Source organism: Lissotriton helveticus, chromosome 2_1, assembly GCF_964261635.1.
Source record: "Lissotriton helveticus chromosome 2_1, aLisHel1.1, whole genome shotgun sequence".
NCBI lineage: Eukaryota > Metazoa > Chordata > Amphibia > Caudata > Salamandridae > Lissotriton > Lissotriton helveticus.
The window spans coordinates 668,502,515-668,516,868 of NC_136059.1; the positions used below are offsets into that span (position 1 = coordinate 668,502,515).

At 43.5% G+C, this 14,354-nt stretch overlaps 1 protein-coding gene across 1 annotated transcript in view; it reads left to right on the forward strand.

The window, feature by feature from the left end:
- ADGRV1 (adhesion G protein-coupled receptor V1) overlaps window positions 1–14,354 on the forward strand; it is a 2,034,994-nt gene that overhangs the window by 145,722 nt on the left and 1,874,918 nt on the right. Inside the window, exons 7-8 of the mRNA XM_078677778.1 lie at window positions 1,674–2,239; window positions 13,684–13,954. Of these exons, the coding sequence (XP_078533904.1) occupies window positions 1,674–2,239; window positions 13,684–13,954 (837 nt within the window). The remainder of the gene's footprint in view (window positions 1–1,673; window positions 2,240–13,683; window positions 13,955–14,354) is intronic.

Below are 14,354 nucleotides of genomic sequence, written 5' to 3' on the forward strand. Positions count from 1 at the left end.
CAGAACCATATCAGGACACAGAGATCATCCAAACCGTGCATGAACCACCGCATATAGGAGCCAGTTTTCATCAGCCCTGACCCTTTTTATCCAAAGCAGTAAGGGTCCGATCCAACGAGGACCCTGCCAGAAAGAACAGAAGGCAGGCAGCAGGAAAGTCCAACGGCAGTCCAAAAAAGTCACAGGAAGAAAAGCATGGAAGATCCAGGAAAGTCACAGAATGTAGCAAACGATGCAGGCACAGTTCCAAGGATATATCCATAAGAGCCGACCCATCCGGGCCGGTACAGGAGACGTCATCGGGCAGCGGTGATTGAGAGGGACCAGGAGAATCATGAAAGTCCGGCAAAACAAAATCCGGCTCCCGGGCCAAGGGCAGAGGAGGCAGCACAGGAGGAGAAGGCGCCATCAGGATGCGCGCCTCAGGGGTGGCAGCCGGGGCCGAGTCCGCCAGGAGAGTACCAGCCATACCCCGCGATATCGATGCCTCAGCCGGTCGCGGGGGCCCGGGAGGCCCGTAGTGAGGAACCGTCTCGAGAGCCAGGAGTGGCGCGGCCACCGATAGCCGCCAGGATAGCAGGACGGTCAGGATCCCCTTAAGTGCAGGAAAACATTCACAGTATCCGACACCCGGGCCTTGTGGCGGGCCCCCAGTGCTCGTCTGGGCCCGGCCCAAACAAATGGGGCTGGTCGCCATCTTGAGAGCCCGAACAGGCCGCGCGGCCAACAACCTCCGCCGGGGCGGCATTAAAGCAGATGAAGTCCCGTCGACAGGCAGAAGAACACCCCGGACAGGAAGGGGGGCCACCAGAAGAAGGGGATTCGCCGGCCCTCCAATGTTGCCAGTCCCGTTCTCCGAGTCCGGGCGGCAAAGAACAAAATGGCCAGACCGGAGAACAAAGGGGGAGGAAGCCGAACACACGAGGAACCCCAATAATGAAGGGCAGCGTCACCATCCAAGGCCGCTGCCACACAGGAGTCTCTCAGCCAGGAACCTCCGGCTCACACGAACAGCGGCCCTCCAATCACCTCCAGCGCGCCCCGAAGGGCAAGCCCGCAGGCTGCATCCGGCCCAGGAGCCGGGACGAAGAACCAGGCCAGTCCGCTCTCGAGTCCCGGGAACGATCGGGGACACTGCACCGGACCCACAGCAGCCAGGACAACCGGAACAAGTGGTAAGTGCCTGCAGTGCGTCGTAGTAGTACCACACAGCAAGGAGGGCTTCCCGGGGCAGGATAAATGCAGGATAAATGTGAAAAACACAGGCGGGCGAACGGAGCCGAGCTAAAGCGCGGCCATCTCGGTCGCGAGCTAGGCTCCTCCTCTCCCATTAGGAGGTTTTGAGCAAATGCCTGATTGAATAAGGTGCATTGTGCTGAGGTTGAGGTGGTGTTTGGTTATTTTTAAATTTGATGCTGTGCATGTGTGATTAAAGAGCAAAACGTTGTACTTCTGGTCTGTATGAAAATGCGGTACAATTGAATCCCTTAGGGAACAGCAGTTGGTTAGTGCATGAGTGTTTTAAATTGTGGTATGTTTTGCTGCTGGATAACACCAATTTGGCAGACTTCTCTAAACAGAGATGAAATGCAAAAAATTACAGAGTGCTTACATTATTCTCATGTCATCGTGGATATCAATTTACCCTTGTATGTATTTTCTTTTTTTTATAGATACCTGAAAATGATGAAATATATACTGTGCTTTTGAAAAATGTACTGGGAGGTGCTGAAATTAACACCACAAGAAGTAGTTTTCAGATTAACATTACTAAAAATGACAGCCCGGTGCGATTTACACAGAGTGCTTACATGGTGCCTGAAACGGACACCATACTTGTTATCCAAGTAGTTCGTGGGAAGATCAATGGTGATTCCATTATCGGCTCTGATAACTCTGAAGTCTCGATCCGCTACAGCATCTTACTGGGAAATTCTACTGCTCATGCACGGCTTGACTCCGACTTTGTGGATCTTCAGCCAAACAGAACAATTGTTTTTCCACCTAAAGTCTATGAAGCATTTATTAGATTTCGGATCCTGGATGATGCCATCCCAGAAATTGCTGAGTCCTTTCAGGTAATGCTGCTTGAGGAGTCTTTGTTGGGTGATGCAGTTTTACAAAGTCCACGAGTTGTCCTGGTAACTATTGAACCGAATGACAAACCCTACGGAGTGCTGTCCATCAACAGTGTGCTTTTTGCTCAGGCAGTGATCATCAATGAAGACCTCACCACAAGGTATGTTTTTGAAACTTAATGACAGTACTATGTCCAGCAGAATCTGTGATTTATTTTAAATATATTTAAATTAGGAATTATTATGCCATGATAATGTGTATAATTTCATTGTATTCAAATAATGAGAGAGTGTTCTCGCACACAGACAAGAAGCTTTCACAATGGCACTGCAAAGCGTAACCAATACTGCTGCACCAGTAACATTTTTGTTTTGTAATATTTGTGACATTATAAGATGATAATGTTAGGGTTCTTAATATTAAAATGCAGTCAAACATAATTTTCCTCGACATGTCTTGCTGATTTATATACACCATTGGTTGTGTGCCACATAAAGCGTAATCACAGCAATGAACGTTATTTCAGGGGGTCAGAAAATAGCAGGCTGCCCTTTGTTTATGCATTCAGCCATCTTTTGAGGACTGGAATACTACTGTGTTAAAAACAAAGTTTTTATTTTACTTTCAATATGTATTTGGTTAAGCTCGATTGGTGTACAAAACATGGAAAGGTCAAATCTCTGAAAGATTGTGCAGCTGCCTTTTTGCACTGCAAATTACTTCATAATGCTATACTATTGTATGATGTACCATCTCATCAACGCTAGAACCTCAGAAGGGTAATGCTGAGATAAAGAGTCAATGTCAACTTTATTTTTTTATTATAAGGGAAATCGTTTCATTAAAGTGTAGAGAAGGAGGAGCTTTAAGTCATTGAAATAAACAAGAATTTTGTAGTGTTGCGTACAACTATATGGAATGCGGAGGCGTTTGTATTATAAGAAGAATTAGCAGGTGACCGTCAGAAAAAATGTAGGTGCGAACAGAGTCAGAAATAGCGATAGAGTGTTTTACAACAACTGGACACTCAATCTGCAGGTATCCAACATTTCTAGGTTTACGTGTGCTTGTTGGAAAAAAGCATGAACTGAATGCTGTATTGAGTCAGGAAAACAGCTGGCAAGCAAATGTTTGGCAGGTGAATTAAAGCAGAAGTTGTGACTAATGGTTGTCCTAATGGGATAATAGAGATAAGGTTAAAACTTACAATTAACACAATAAAATATGTTTACAAGAAACTATAATCAAATCAGCAGTAATTGGACCAATGTAATGAAATAGATAAGCCGTACTAGACCTATAGATACCAAACGTAAAGAAAAAAGAATAGGAACTGAATTCTCTGAAGATTGTACCGTACTCATCTTGACCCATTTTTAAAGACAAAGAATCAGTCCCTGATGGTATACGTTATGTTTAGAGTAAGTATTTTATAAATGTTTATTAATTGTATACAACATTTATTAAAAATAATATTTTTGAGACTGTAAGCACAACATCTGTACTCATTATATTTATCTAGATACATAAAACCGAAACGTGCAAGGACACGTCTAACACAACATTTCTATTGAAAACAAAGCAGTCATTACACATAGTAAAAGTAAGGTGATGCACTGTCAACATCCAACAAACGCATACATTCTTGGGTGTATAAAACACATTGGTATTTCAAGGTGGCCCAGTTTGTGGAGGGTAGAAATAATCATGTACCAGTTTCTTCCAGTCATGCAAATCTTCCGCTAGTATTTCATCCTTTTTGGTGTTTAGACATATGGATTTCTTCTGTAAATGTGTATTCCTTCATACATTAGATCAGCATTAAAAGTTATAGTATGGTGATAAAGCCAATTTATTAATCAATGCCTTTTGGCAAACTGCAGCCCGGGTGCCTCTGCTTATATGTCCTGTTCCAAAATCGTTTCCATGCATCTACATGACAACCCAATGCCACATCAGTTCCATTTGATTTATTACGCAACGCATGGCCACCGCAAGATCTTTACTGCCAATCGAAAGGTTCTCTTGAGTCTCCTGGTGAAAAGTACACTTCAGCAGTGTTATCCCTGGGTGATGGTAGTTGGGGATCAGTCCAAAGACTAGTTACAAGTGTACCAAGAAGCAAGATTCAGATTCCGCGAGACCAAAAACACTGCTCTCCTATGGCAGTATTAGCATGTTTAAGTCGTGAAGGCATGTTGTATCTTGCAAGACATAGGATGGAGGCTTCATCATACTTTTGGATTGGATCAATATATGCTTTCCCTACTGACATCAGAAAGCTAATGAAAGTTTCTATGGCATTTTAACATTAGCGCTCAATGGGAATGCATCCTTTGCTCCTTCCTCTTTCTCTTGCTGTCCTACCCTGTCTCTCCGTCCACTTCCACACCACCACCCCATTAATTCTGGTATTGTTCAGTGCCTCTCGCTCTAACCCCTCACTTGCCTCACTCTTTCTTCTGCTCACTGCCTGCCACCTGACGCTGCTGCTATTGGCTGTGACAATAATTGTAGAATTTTTAAAGTCAGTAGCAGAGTCCAAGCATCTTGGAATTATAATTGTTGCGATACTTATAAGATTGCCTTCATACTGCAGCTAGACACATTATGATGGCACGTTATGACGGCTATCTTGAAATAGTATGACACACAGACGTATAGATGGGTAACTGTAAACAATGGATTGATTCTGAGTGACATCAAATAGACATAGAAAGCAAATCTCAAGTTGTCTCAGATTTCACTTAGAACCATGAGATGAAAAATCCCCTTTTTCACAGTTACCTATCTTTAATTTTATGGTATGCATGGCCTATCCTGTTGCCATCACCCGTTGAGGAATAAAGGATTCATGAAGAGCAGTACAAAAGTTTGCTTTAACTGCAACCCCCAGCTCTAGGTCAACCTTCGTGTCATGCCACCAACTCCCATCACTCTCTGGCCATCCTATCACTCCACCACCCAAAAAAGTAATAGTATCTGCCCTCCTGCTGCCCTCTCTCACCATATACTAGCCACACACCCACACAATAGTCTTCCCAGTTCCCTTTTACTCCCACAACCAAAAGAAAATAAAGACTTTACCTGAATTTCTGCCACCCACTACCCTCTATATTTATTCCCTCTCCCTAACCCAAATTGGAAAAACAACCTGGTGTCCTGCCACACACCATGCCACCCTCTCTGTAGTCCTTCCCCTATATAATACTTCGACCCCCATCACCTTCTGCATTTTTACTCCTCTTCTCCACCAATGTTATGCTCTTTGTAGCCCAAAAGCTTTCCCCCTTCAAATGTCATAGCAGTGCAAAACATCTTTTGTGTTTAACTTATGTGACATAGTAAGGATGAACAATATGATACAGAATCCAGTATTCGTGTTGCTGGCTCTCAATGAGAGCCATACATAGCAATGGTATTTTGTATACTTGTAAAACCATTCCAAGATGGCCATCATATTGCATCTAGATGCAACATGACAACCATCATGAAAATATACAGAATGACATTCTAAGATGCCTGTACACTTTTGGCCAATACCTTGACAATATATTACCAAATATTGAGTTTCAAGAATCATTTTACAGAAATATCATAGCAAGGAAATCTTAGTGAGTATATCAACTACACAAATATCATGAGGGTAAGTACTTAACTCAATAGATATTTACCTCAACAATATATATGTATTTTCAGACTGTGTGGGTGTGGAATGAATAATAGTAAGTCTATATTTAGATATATTAACCTTCACAATAGTTTAATCGTTTTTGATCTACAAGATTTTTGTAGCACAATATTGTTTTGTTCAATATTCTGAAATACAACCTCAGTGGCAAAGCAAGGCTCATTAACTTTGCTTATGAATGTTTATTGTGTCACACCACATTTTTCCATTTCTATGCACTTTAAATAACAGGAATTTCCATTAGTCAATACACTGACTTTAGCAGGGTGACCGATCAAGTTGGTGTTGCCAGTATTCAATCTCTTGCCCTGCAGATCATAGGAGATGTCAAAAGCAAGTATTTATTCCACCGATCCGCCATGTCATATAATAACACTTTCTACATTATGAAGTAAAGTGGAATGTTACTATCTCAATTCTTGATATTTTGAAGCTCTATTTTGCAGTAACCAAGAGCAAACTGAGGCAGTTAGAAAAACCTAGATGGCATTTGATGGGACTGCTGGGGTAGGTGTGCTGCCTTATTATAGACTGTGTGGAAAATCAGAAAATCAGAAAAAGTAGTTTCAGTGGGTAGAATGTACTCTTAACCAATCAAGCTTTTTGAATAAGAAACACTTTAAAGCACTTGACTTTTGGCCGCAATGAGGTAGGAGCACAGGACAGAGAAGGGCATTGATACATAGATTTGTTCCAGCAAAGAGTATATTAGAATTAAAAAGGGCAATCTCTCTTTTCTCTCCATTGGATTCCATTCATACACCTCAGAGGAGGCCAACCAAGTTAGACCTGGGGCAGCAAAAGTCAAAGCATAGATTACTGTTTAACCCTTTCCCCCACAGCTAAGCATTGTTTAGCCTGATATAGATATCTGATCATATCATCTCAGTTTAAAGAACAGTTCAAAACAACACATAAATTACTGGCATGTGCTGATGTATCGTTTTCATGTCCAACAGGAAAAATTTGAAATTCACAATTTTACATTTCTATAGAGGGGAGCAAGTAGGAACTTAGAAGTGCATGCCTTATATCTCATTATGGCATATGTTGTATAAGTGAAGTAGAGCCAAAATTTGCCAATACTATCCCAGATGCCTGAATTGTGGCACATGCCTGGCTGCCACTACAGCTAAGCATCTGCACTTTGCTATAATATTCATTGCAGGATTTCCAATTCCGACACATCAGCTGTGCTCATGGCCTGTTCCTTCCATAATCTGACTGTGAATTGTGACCTACAGGTCCTAAAAAATGAATAAACCAACAGATTTGTGGAAGGAATTATGCCCTTCTCCATGATGTCACCATTTCTTTATGAATATTGGTAACATAATTTCTCCAGTACTTTTGCATGTCAATTGCCAGACCACGTACTGGGGCCACAGAGCAAACATGGGCTAATGGGTCCCAACCGTGGTGGTTGAGGTAATTTGTGCTTGGTGTAAAGGGGTCTGTTCTATTGCAAACTAGGCCAATTAACTCCTTCCTGTTTTGATACTCAGTCTATTGAGAGAGAGTAGCCAAAGGCTTCTCAAGAAAGTAATGTGCGAGGAGGCAAGAACTCAAATTTCACAAATGCACCTACAGACACTATTATAAGCTGTCCAATCCAGTACTTCTCTAGTAAAACAGCAAAACATAATACTACATGTAGCTTTGGGGTTCAGGTATACAGTGTTCTTCTACTTGTTACGGGCTTGCACCTACCCGGAACTCGGATGAGAGGTTGTTATCCCCACCCTAGTTTAGTATTATCCTGCCAAAGCTACAGTTCCCGCCCACCTTTATATGACGCCTGCTTAAAGTGAATATCCGGTGAGAATCGTCTCATGTGCATTACTCTGCTCTGGTTATAAAATCAATCAGCCAGTGCAGGTACCCATAGGTCTGTTCAGCCTCATATCTTGCTAAGAGTATGGGTGGCCCAATGTTTCAGTTTGCAATTCTATAGCAAAATAAAGTCTCTCCGTTTTTCAGGCCCTGTCACATTGCCTGTCTTAGCGAAACACAGTTCGGCATGTGGTGGCCATTCGTCGTCCTCGCAATCACACTGTAAAGTCCTTCTGCCGAGTCAACAGGGTTGCAGAGGTGGCCCTGACTCTCAGGTCACATTCGACACGCAATGCAGCAGGCCAGATCAGCAGTCGAGCTGGCACGTGTTCGAGCAGGAGGCCTTGCCATTTGGTTTCATTAGACACAGCTGGCCTGAGTTCAGCATTTGCTTTTTCCAGGGCAGTTGCTGACTTTTGGGGAAGTTGCTGCCTCCTTGGTGTCCGATCACAGCATTCATCGGAGGCAACAGCTCACTCTCCAGGTCATTTCAGAGATGCCCAACTGCTCACTGATTATGATGATTATTGCTTCACATAGTTCACCAAATGAACCACAGCGGGTGAGCATGGTACCCTCACTCATATTGAGGATGTGCCAGAGGTACTGCCATTCACAGGTCGGTTTCTTAGGGGTGTTCCCGACAATGGGAGCATGGCTGAATTTTCCTTCCTTCAGTCTGTCCTCCTGAAGGACAAGGCACTCTCCTTCCCTTCTTTGAGCAGTGAGGCATGTGTTTACGCATAATGCAGACCCGATTCCCCACAAATTGCACCTACTTTAAGTGATGTCTCCTCACCTCTGGGAGGCTGGGTGTGAAACAGCCCCCATGCTTCACAGCAGTTTTTAAATAGTTTGTAGAGCACTTGCTTTCATAATCAAAAAGAACTCCGACCTGACAGAAAGTAGTATGGTATGGTTATCACTTTAATACTCTTTTTTTCATACAGGGTATGTTGGTCCATGGTCTATGGTTCTGGAACTGTATTGGGGTGGTTTGCTTTAAAATTTAATTTTCTAGCTGTAGTGTCGATATAGTCTAGGTACAAGGTAATGACTCTCAAAGCAGGTAGTGCTGGTACTGGTGCTTGAGAGAAATATCCAAAACAAAGGCACTATGAAATGTGTGATCTCTGCATCTGGCTGTCATGAGCCTTCCTGAAGTGGCAATAAGGGATAGATAAAAAAGCAGGATCTGCCTAGAAATGATAACACCTTTAGCAACATGATCTTCTGATGTACCCCCTTTCTCTTATCACCTGCCAAATAGCAGTGCTTATAAAGGAGTATTCAGCAACCCTTTGCTAAAAGGATCTCCTGAAATTTCTAAACTTTCTCTCCATCCTTTTTCACTTCAGTCTACAAGTCTCACCCTTCAGTAACAGGGATGCAGGCAATGTACTTCCCCTGTCTGGGTAAGCCGCACCCACACTTCATAATGTGCTATGTGGAAACACAGGCCATTCAAAATGGATCCCACAAGTCACAGCAATCATACTGACACCACACACAGAGCCTCACTATGAAACATGTGACACACATCCACTATCCACAGACCCAGATGCAGTGTCAGTGCATGGGTTGGATTGTGGTTACACAGTAGGCTGCACTCGTCTGTGTAAGAAAAAAGGGCTCTGCCCAGAACTGTAAATCCTTAAAAATTGGTATGCTGCCTACCCCACTGTGTGTCATCAAACCATAACATGGACAGTAGTCTTATGTCACTACAGCGGGTACACCTGGCTCACAGAACAAGCTCTGGACTGTGGCTTCTCCTAGGGCTGGCCCCAATTTCAGTGCACCCTCTAGATGCCAACACCGCAGCACGCAACCTTCATCAATGATCGCATACTGCGCCAACACCCTGTCCCCCCTCAAGAATGCCACCAGCAAACACATCAAGACAGAAAGCAGGTTCACGCCTGCCCTCCAAAAATCCAGACGCTCCTGCAGATGACTCGAAAAGGTATGGAGGAACCACAAAACACCAGAAGTTCACACAGCCTTCATAGCAGCCACCACTGTGCACCACCACTTCATCAAAAACACAAGACAGAATCAACACAAACACACACAACAGCAAAGAACTCTTCACCATCAACAAGAAATTTGCCAAACCCAATAGCGAAACCACAGACGTCCCACCCTCCCAAGACCTCTGCAACAGACTCGGCACCTTCTTCCACACAAGATGAAGACCATCTACGACAACTTTGACAACCAGACCTTCCCCACTGCACCAGCAACCTCCTCAACCTATGCCCCCTGACAGACCTTGCTCAGTTGGATCCCACTCACCACGGACGACACCCTAAAGACCATGAAAAATATCCACTCCAGAGCACCATTGGAACCCTGCCCCGACTGCATCTTACACGCCAACGCCATTGCACCTGAGTTATGCCGAACCATCAACTGCTCCCTCAAGTCCTCCTCCTTCCTCAATGGCTGGAAACACGCTGTGATCAACCCACTCCTGTCTAAACCCTCTGTGGACCCGACAGACCTTAAGAACGTCAGGCCCATCTCACTGCTCCCCTTCCCAGCCAAAGTCATCAAAAAAGCAGTCAACAACCAACTAGCCAACTTCATTGAAACAAACGATATACTGGACATCTCCCAATCGTTTTCTGAAGCAGTCATAGCACCCAGACCGCCCTCCTTGCCACCTTCTCGACCAGGGCAAAACCACAGCCTTCATCCTTCTGGACCTCTCAGCAGTTTTTGACAGCGTCTCCCACCACACCCTAACCACTAGACTCCATGACGCTGACATCTGCGACAAGGCTCTCTACTGGATCCTATCCTTCCTCACAGGCAGAACACAATGGGTCAGACTTCTGCCATACCCCATGGAACCAACAGAGATCAACTGTGAAGAACCCCAGGGCTCCTCTCTCAGCTCCACCCCCTTTAATGTCTACAGGGCCCCCTCGCAACCATTGTCAGGAACCATGGACTCAACATTGTCTCCTACGACGATGACACACAGATGATCCTCTCCCTCACCAATGAACCGAATGTCACCAGGCACAACTTCCAAGACGGGATGAAAGCTGTCGCTACCTGTATGAAGAACAACAGCCTTAAGGTAAACTCAGGCAAGATAAAAGTCATCATCCTGAGATTCAGCCCCTCCTTATGGAATGATATCTGGTAGCCCTCTGCGCAAGAAACTCCCCCCACCCCGATAGACCACGTATGAAACCTCGGCACCATACTCGGCGCATCGCTCACTATGGACTGCCAGATCAACTCAGTATCCTCGAGCCTCTGCCTGCTGCAAAAGACCCTCATATGTATCCCCACCTCATCCAGAAAGACTATCATTCACGCGCTCATCAGCAGCAGACTCGACTACGGCAACACACTCCATGCTGGCATTACCCAGAAACACCTCCGCAAGCTCCAGAATGTCCAGAACGCTACAGCACCCAGCACAGCCACATCACTCTGCAAACTCCACTGGCTCCCAGCAGGCAGAAGAATAACCTTCAAACTCCTCACCCACACTTACAAGGCCCTCAACAATACCAGACTAGCACACCTGAACAACCGCCTCTCATTCCATCCATCCAAAAGGCACCTCCGCTCGGCCCAGCTCGTCCTGGCCACCGTCCCACAGATCTGCAAGACCAGAATTGGAAGAAAGCCCTTCTCCTTCCTCACTGCCAAGACCTGGAACACTCTAACCCTCCACCTCAGACTATCTCTCACGCTACCACAGTTCAGGAAGGACCTCAAGACCTGGCTCTTCGAATTACCCCAGCACTTAGACGGATCTAAGCCAGCCTGGAGACCCTCATGGGTGAGTAGTTGTGCTTTACCAGCCCTTGATTAATTGATTGAAATTAGTGTGCTGACTAGGCCAAAGACAAAAATCAGCATTCCAGATTCACATGCAGTAGGGCACCAAGCTGTACATTATCGTAAATTATGCACAGGACATTCTAGTTCCAACACTCCTTTTAATGCAGGTTACACATGCCCCTTTTAATGAACCAAAATAATATTGTACATTAATGCTTAATTTAGAAAAAGATTTCTATATACATTTTATAGTAAAACATGGCATAGTTAGGATTGTAACTTGTTTAAATGTTATTTTGGTCTAAACTCAGGAGCATGCACTTATCCACACGCAGCTGATTCTGCATTTGACTTGATTAGTGCAAATGGTGTTAAAATGTCTTTGTTTGTTGTGTGTCATCATAAATATTTAATATAGTACTTAAGAGGTCATTTATACCTAAGATGGAATCAGGTGTCCTCCCAGCCTACAGTACAGCAAAGGACCTCACCTCCGCCCACCTGATGGCCGACAACCCATCATGTTTAGGGATCCCAGTGCAGTGACAGTGATCGCTTTGATGAAAGTGTTCCTGTCAGCATGTCGGGAGCATTTTAATCATAACAGTAATGCCGGCAGCGGTGCATGGGTGTGACCAAGTAATTTGCAAAGTAGCTCTAAAGCACCAAATACTAATGACCCAGTTAGCTTTTTAGGATTAGGTTAGCTGGTGGAAATAAAAATGTTCCTGTTGTTCAAAATAATTTTCTTTTTCAAATTATTCGAATTGTACATATACCGTGGTTTAAGATCTGCAGCGACACCTCAAAACTTACTTTATACTGTTATTATCAATGGCCTACCCTAAATTAACCACAGCATGTAAAAACACTATTCTGGCGTTTAAACAGCCAAAGCCACATTACTGCTAAGAACTTGGTGGGCATTGAATATACAGTAAACCCAAAAGCTTGAATCATGAGTTTTTGCATCCCATCATTTGGAATTCACTTCCATCTTTAAAAACATTTACATTTGAGTGGGTAGGAATTTTAGGGGAAAATAGATACACAAAACAGGAATATATCACCTATACACGGACTCCGTAATACCGGGTTCCAAAGATCAGAGGACTTCTACTAAAGATTTTCTGACTGGTCCATTGTGATAGGAACCAACTTGAAGATCCCTTTTTGGCATATCCGCCATTCTATGGCAGTATTCCCTCAAGTCTTAAAAGAAAAAACATGAGAAAATACATATAATCTAGAAAATCGTGATTGAGACACATGTTTCTAATTTCAAACATCCATATCGTTGATTTCTGCTCCACCTGTGTTCAAAAACTATCCTAGATAGCGCAATAAAGTGCACATGCAGTACCCGGTTGACATTCAAGTGGGTCACATAAATTCTAGCACCAGCACTCTAGCAATAAACATATATTGCATCACTTTTTATCATTGGTGGACACAAATGGGAATATATTAATTCACATCTGGAATAAATCTGGGGCTGCTGGTATTGTAAGTTGCCCGTTTATTTCTGTTGCAAAAAGGAATTCTTGGTTATTTCCCTCATGCCTAGTAAAAAGATTGAGATGAAAAGCTGTGAACAGCGTATCTACTGTTGGATGTTCCAAGAGCTAAGATGGAAAATGTAGTGGCCTCCACAGACACTCCAAAGGGCGCCTGAATTGAGAACTGAAATGTTGAATTAATCTTGTAGTTGAAAGCTAGGTTTCTCTGGTACACATTTGGAGTCGGTGTTTAAAAGATTTACCCAGTCTCTATACAAAGTGACGTTATTCCACTCCTCTAAATAAAAGTTGTTTTCAAAGCATCAAAAAAGTAATGTAGTGTTGTTACATTACAATGGACTAGTAGGTGAGGTGGTGGGGTGATGTAAAAGGCAAGAGTTTGATCTCAGCTGTGGAGGTAATGTAATATGTGTGTACTTATGAGATGTTTCTATAGCACGTACCAACCCTAACTCAACAAATGCTGTATTGAGTTGAAGGCAAACATACAAATGGAAAGTGACTCTGTGTGATGGTGCTGAGGCCTGAGAGGTAGGTGGGCTGTGCAATGATCATTGTAATGTTCCTGAAGAAAGATGAATACAGAGTTGTTGTTCTGGAGGCTGTTTCTTTCTTTCTTGTGCTTGTTGTCTGTTAGTGGTGTTCGAAGGGAATCTAGTACTACACTATGTTTCAAGAGGTCTGACTAAGTATGGCTGTTGATTGAGCACATACTAATATTGTGTTTATTGTTTTCGTTCCCAACCACAGATTTGAAGGAATCACAATTGTACGAAATGGTGGAACACACGGAAATGTGTCTGTAAACTGGATTATAACACGCAACAGCTCGGACCCCTTGCCGGTCACGACGGACCTCTGGCCTGCATCCGGGGTCCTACATTTTGCTCAAGGGGAGATGCAGGCACCCATTATTCTAAATATAATTAGTGATGAAACTCCAGAAGAAGCAGAGACTTATTTGCTCAGAATCTTGGAAAATACAACTCAAGGGGGCGCGGAAGTCGGGAAGCCAGCAGATGTAAGTATGCTGCGAAAGCATGAGTGACTGAAAATTAATCTAACAGCAGCAACGTTCAATACACAAATCATTGTTTCCAAATCTAGTCTGTAAAATAAAATACCATATTTGAAATGGACCCTGGAAAATTTGAATAATGTCTAATTTAGCTCAAATTTATATGCACCAGCCCACCTTTACATGTGCGTAAATCTGTTTTTAAAGTTCTCAGCAATAGCATGTCATTTAAAAAGCTAAGACTCAAAAGAATGGAGGATCCCCTAGTGACGGATGTCAGGGAGGGGGAGTTAAAATTGACGAACAAATTCCCTGTGTTTAGAAGCAGCCTTAGGTTACTGAGGGAAATAATCCCTGAGGGGTTTCTATAGAGAATCTATTGAGGAGCGAAAACAACCGTGAG